This window comes from Mesitornis unicolor, unplaced genomic scaffold, assembly GCF_000695765.1.
Source record: "Mesitornis unicolor isolate BGI_N332 unplaced genomic scaffold, ASM69576v1 C13653785, whole genome shotgun sequence".
Lineage (NCBI taxonomy): Eukaryota > Metazoa > Chordata > Aves > Mesitornithiformes > Mesitornithidae > Mesitornis > Mesitornis unicolor.
The window spans coordinates 2015-8200 of record NW_010223392.1 but is presented as its reverse complement, the minus strand read 5'-3'; the positions used below and the strand labels follow the sequence as shown (position 1 = coordinate 8200).

The 6186-nt window shown below is 38.5% G+C and overlaps 1 protein-coding gene across 1 annotated transcript; it reads right to left on the bottom strand.

Moving 5' to 3' along the window:
- Nucleotides 1-1144: 1144 nt before the first annotated feature.
- Nucleotides 1145-5453, bottom strand: SPATA2 (spermatogenesis associated 2). Its single transcript, XM_010193311.1, has 2 exons — nucleotides 5026-5453; nucleotides 1145-3263 (listed from the first exon to the last, which is right to left on the bottom strand). The coding sequence occupies exons 1-2, from the start codon at nucleotides 5341-5343 to the stop codon at nucleotides 2010-2012; spliced, it is 1572 nt and encodes a 523-aa protein (XP_010191613.1). The 5' UTR covers nucleotides 5344-5453; the 3' UTR covers nucleotides 1145-2009.
- Nucleotides 5454-6186: the final 733 nt, after the last annotated feature.

The window sequence follows — 6186 nt, the reverse complement described above, 5'->3', positions numbered from 1 at the left end:
ATTTATTTAAAAAAAAATACAAGATTTTTAAAACCTTAAAATCATTCACTTAAACAATATTCAACCCAATCTTCAGGGTCAGCAAGGAAATACTTGCTGCTTGATTCGGAAATTTCCCTGATTGCTAAACAAACACCATTCACTTTGTTTCTTAGTGCAAACTGTACAGTAACTTATTGTTCTCAGCCCTCTGCAAGACTCAGGTTTCATCTTGTTTCCATAATACTTCTGACACCCATTTATGGCTAAAATTATTTTAGCTATTTTACAACATTAGCCTATATTGTTACCCCCTCTACCTACCTCAAGCCCTCCCCCCACCCAAAAAATGTAAGACAAACAATCATTCATGCATGTTTCTGTCACACAGGGATCAATGGACATTTAAGTTTAGAAGCCTGGACTCTAACAGTGTTTAAAAAAAACCTAAGTGAATAATTTCAGTGCAAAGTGGACTACATAGTTTACATCTCAGCTAGAGTTCTTTACAGGTATTTTAAACATATTTAACTCTGCACATCAGATTAGGTTGTCTGATACTTTGTTCTAACAAGCTAGGTGCAATAAGGAAGTTAGAAGAATTCTTGTGAGTTTCCTTTTAATAAAAAACTAAAGCCTATTCATAATCAGGTGGTGTTTGGGGGTCGAACTGTACAGAGCCTAGCACAATGGGGTCCTGGTTCTCGGTTAGGGTTCCTATGTGCTACAATAATACAGATAAATATTATTATCTGATTCACATCCATAACTGATGGGTTTACTTTAACAGGAGTCACAAATCAGCTCTGATCTTTAACCAGGCCAGTGCTTTACTTGCTGGACTACACTACAGACTTCACAGTGAATTTGGAAGCAAGCATAACATTGGTACTTACAATTTCCATAACCACAAAGGAAAAGCGTGCACTGTGAACCAAGATCCTGCAACTCCTAGACAAGACTCCACCTAGACTAGTGGTTGCCTTATCAGAGGGGGGAAAAAAAAAAGAGACATATTAAAACCAAAAACTAATCAAGCCAAGAACATCAGTCTGCCACAGTGACTATAAGCTATGAAATACAGTACAAAGAAAAACAAAAATTCACCTGAACAAATAACCCAGAGAGACTTCATAGTTATAATGATTCTACCACTTTTAAGAACTCAACATATTAAATATTTATTAAAAATAAACTGTTTCCAAATTACCTATTTACAGTACAAAGAACAGTACTTAATACATGTGCAACAGAAAGTAAAGAAAATCAGTACTCATCTGGAAGGACAACACTCTAGGCATTATTTAAGTGACATGAATACATGTTCACCTTTTTTAAATACCATACAGTAAAAACCAGTAGGATGATATTGGCAACACCAGAAAATAAAGCACATATTCTCCAGATTCAGACTATATAAGCTTGAGATAAACGCCAGGAGATAAGGAGAGAAGGAAGAAACAAAAACAAAAGGAAGAGATGCTGTGGTGTTTGCATTTTGGAGATCATGAAATGCAGACACATTTCAAAAAATAGTCTTCGTTGGCAAAACAAGCCATTCACGTAATTCTTGCACATTCTGAAGTCATACTTTATCAAAAACCAGCAGTAGTTTCATCACTCAAAATAACTTTTTTTTTTTTCAGACTTTATTTTCAAGCCTTGCATGGTTTTGTTTGGGCAAGGAAATGATTGCAAGGTAATAGAAACGTGCAATTTCACTTTTCTAAAATGCAACAGCTTCCAAGTTTTAAAGAAAAATGTGCTCTTCCTCCCTATTTAAATTGAAAAGTAATGATCATTTAGGAGTTACCTAAATTATAGCAGCATGAAATCTAATGCATCTGCAGCATCTGTGAAGCCACAAAAATCAAGAACTGGCACCTGATCACTGAACCATGGTTCCAAATATTTGGACGTGTCATTTTGGTAAGAGGTCAGTGTATTTTCTCATGACTGGAGTCAGTACATTAGTTAGGATAGCCCTTTCCCCTCCCCCTTTCCTTCCCCTCCAGAACAGACTATAAAGTCTATCTGTAAACTACATGGGACAGCTGGGACGATTTATAGTTTAACTGATTGTTAGGCATGAATCTGTGAAGCTCGCTTTTTCTACAGCACGGATCATAATAGTAAGCATTGAGGCAAGTGTCACATGAGACTTTTGAGCAAAACGTGCAAGTGTTCGCAGCTCCAGATCGGTTACAAAAGCCACAGCGCGAGGTGCCTGAAGGTTTGGATTTTGAACTGAACTGAGCAGCTCTCTCTTGACTCTGAGTCTGTGACGTGTACTGAGATTTCTCCCTTAAAGCTGATGCAGGAGACAAGCCATCATTTGGAAGTGGTTTGATTGAATAGGTGCTCTGTTTCACAGCTGGGTATTCCTGCCTAGAGTTGAACAGATTGTCACACTTTTGGCAAAAAGAAGTGCCACAAGGTATGCCACAGTTTTGGCACTTGAGGGAAGCTGTCTCTTTGGCTAGGTGGGTGCGTTTGTGGTAAACAGGGTTGGCATCATTTCTTAACAGCCATACATCAGGCTTAATAGCTTCTTGTCTTTTAAAATTTAACATGCTCCTAGAATCGGGATCAGTATATAAATCTAAGTCCTCTTGAGCAGAAAAATAGGAGCTGTAAGGGACGTTTGCTCTTAGCATGCCATTGTGATGAGATGAAGTTGGCAAGAATTCATCTGAACACCCATGTGGGGAGCTTGACATTGTCAGAAGAGAGGGTGACGGACGGATAATTTCATCTTTAATGTCATCTTCCGCATCAACTAGAACTGGTTCTTTCCTGAGACTCAGTGAGCTCATCAAAGGTGGTTTCTTACTTTCCCAGTAATTATCATATGTGTCCACTGATTTAGAAGGCTTGCTCACCTTTGGCTTGAAATAATCTTTAGAGGCCCGTTCACTTGCTGATTTCTGAAGTACCATTCGTGCCATGGAAGTGTTTAAGTTTTCTTTGCACTCTGCACGCCGTTTCATGGCTTCTGAGCAGCCTCTAACATCTTCATTGCAATTTTTTCTTTCATTTATGACATCAATCTCTGAATAACCTTTATCCTTCACTTGCAAGTGAATTTCAAGAAGCTGCTCACATTCCACTTTGGCCAAAAAGAGTTCAAATGAGATCATTTTCACCTGAATGGCATCAACCTGCTCTTTGAGCTTATACATTGTTCCCAGTTCTTGGACATAGCCCATGTAGTTCAAAATCTGCCTTACATCATCTTCAGTCAGAGCAGACTTTACATAATAAACAAAGGGTCCAGTGTAGGTCTGAGGGGTGGGGGGAAATAAAAGGAAAACTTGGTTACAAATTCAGTGGTGGACTAGATGGTCAGATTATTCAGTGACAGATACTATACAATTAAACAGAATAATAACGACAGTGAACACACGCAACTCCCATGGCAAGAATAACTCCATTGCTGCATCCCTCCTGTTCAGCAGACTGAAATTCCGCATGAGGCAAATTCAAAGTAGGAAAGCTTTCATTCAAATTGAAATCCTGATTACCATAATGTCCTCCCTGTTGATTTAAATAACCATGCAATACACCGACGTTAACTTTTATGCGTATCTGACATGTTTGCATTTACAAGAAGTCTATCATGAAAGGTAAAAAGGCAGAGATTTCATCTCTTACTAGCCCTTGTTGAGGGGCAATACATAACAGGAACTCAGAATTACGGCAGGGTTACCAAAGTCCTCTTCAATTCGGCTTTAAATATACCTGAGGTGCGCACTTTTTTCTGTGCTATTACTATGCAATTTCAAATGCCTGTTTTATTTAATTTCATATTAATATTGCCACTAAAAAAGCCCCCAATACAAAGATCTGAGTTTGTGTGGGTTGAAACATCCTTAGCATCTGACATACCCAAGGTTATGTTCTTAATCCAGTTTGAAGTGCTTTGGATTGCAGGCAGGAGTAGCCTGCCCATCACATCTTTGAACAGAACAGGTACCGGATCCACAGTACACAACCAAAGTCAGCACCGGCACTGAGAGATATCCTCGGTGGATCAGCCAGCATTTCAAAGGTCAGAACTTAAGCGTAATGATGAAGATTATATATGGAAAGATCTTGAAGAAAGGTAGTTTCCCCTTGGGGAAACAGAGAACTCTCAAATATTCTAATAATGTTCAAATTATCTGCTAAATAGTGAAATAGTGTCTTTTTAAGAAAAGCAAACAAAAATACTCATCACTAGTGCACACAACCTGCAAATGACTTTAGATATCTATACCAGCAGTGTTTTTATCCTGCTTCCAAGTCTCAAAACTGTTCTTGTAATTCACCTGCAGCATTCATTACTGAAACACTGCAGCAGTTTTGAATAAGCATATGAAAACAGGTAAAAGATAAAATGGAAAAACGAACAGCAAAGAACTCACTATCTGAATTCCAGCACCCAAGCCAAGCAGTATACAAGTTCCTCCTTTCCCCTCTGACATCCTGGCATAGGTAAAAAATTTGAAACAAAATATCACAAATTGGGAACCAACACGCAGATAAAAGAGATTCTGGAATCAATTCTTTTGGAGAAGTTCCTTTACCATTATCATAAAACTTGTGGGAACCACAGCAACACATCCACTTGAAAGCATGCATTGGCTGTTAGTAATTGTGCTCCATTAACAGCTGTTGCAAGACAAAAAAAATCAAACTCTGAGTGAGCTTCGGCACAACTCAATCGCTTGCCCTAGTGAAAGCATCACCAAGTAGAAAATTAAGATGGTGTAGCAGAGTAGGCTGAACAAAATCCTTAAATAAGCTCTTCCTCTATTTCATGGTTACATTATAAATGCAGACAGTACTTGTACTTCTGCTCTCAGGACACTCTCCCAACACAAACTTCACTTATTTTACATAGAAAGTTTCCTATGGCTTCTGTTTACCAACTGTTTATAGACAAGTACATACATCATGCTAATAGGTGGGAAAAAAGAAGTCTTTAAACGAAATGCATTAAAAGTGTTAAAAGAAAGAAAAGCAAATAATGTTCTCACTATGGCCACACATAGAATGTCTTACCTTAATATTTTTGAACTCCTTTTTCCAGGGGTAAAGAAAGAGATTAATTCCAATGGTCTCAAGCATGCTGAATGCATTATGGAGAGAATGTAAACTTGAGGTTTTCACAGATCTCAGTGAGCTTTCAGCCATCTCGTAAAATTTTATCAACCGGAATCTATAAAAGGGATCAATTTTGGGAAGACAAAGCAAGGCTGCTGCTGCCACTCGCAAATACTCATCATTAATAGGACGGTGCTTGTTGTCAGAGGCATTCAGTTTGCATTCATGGAACTGTACATACTTCCTAAATAAATCGTCTTTATATTTTGTATCCATTGAAATCAGTTTTGTCTCACACTTGGGCAGCTACCTTGTCTCTTTCATGGTTATTCGGCAGTAGGTTGATTATCTGGCATTAAGAATCTTCAGTAATGGCAACTCTTCTGGAATAAAAATTGAAAACAAAGACAAGTCATCACAGTTACATAAATCCCAGATGTCCACAGCATCTGTCTGCTTCACAGGAGTCTATAAAATGGTGCTCAGAGCAGGAGCTCCCAGAACAGCCTCTTTAGGCTTCTGAAAAAGCGCAAGAGTCTACGGAAACACTGCTGTCCTGATTTTCACTGTCATTCTCTACTACTCTTTCAGTTATTCGCCTAAAACACCACAACAAACCTACATCAAGCAAGGTACTGAGATTTTGATACAATAAAGCTGACACAGGCTCAAGCCTTTGGCTTAGGGAACCAAGGCAAAAGAAACTTACAGCAAAAAACTGAAAGGAGAAGCAGGGGTTTTTAGCATCTCTTTTCTGCATTTTATGTTGCCCTTTCAGTTCAAACAACTGACATAAACACTATTTTAATCAGTCACTGGTTTGGTTTTATTTTCCCTGCAGAGTAATATAACTAAAAAAATCCCACAAAGTAGTTACATTTTGCTCAACTTGGGAAAGCATCTACTTTTTTTTTCTTTCCCCTAGTGGCACAGGAATAGACTGAGCAGATTAATTAACTTTGCCCTTCTATTTCTGACATTTTCTAGAATTTGACTGCCGCTCACATTCCACCTGATGGCACAGCCAGGCCATCACTGTGCTAGGAGAGTTCTGCCACCATCCTACAGAGAACTGACTCCTCCGAATGCTGCAAAGTACAGCCAAAGTTTCAGCTGAAT

Coding starts and splice junctions, on each gene's coding strand:
- SPATA2 (XM_010193311.1), bottom strand. CDS start 5,343: ATGGATACAAAATATAAAGACGATTTATTTAGGAAGTATGTACAGTTC. Junction 3,264..5,025: donor AGGAGTTCAAAAATATTAAG/GTAAGACATTCT, acceptor CCCACCCCTCAG/ACCTACACTGGACCCTTTGT.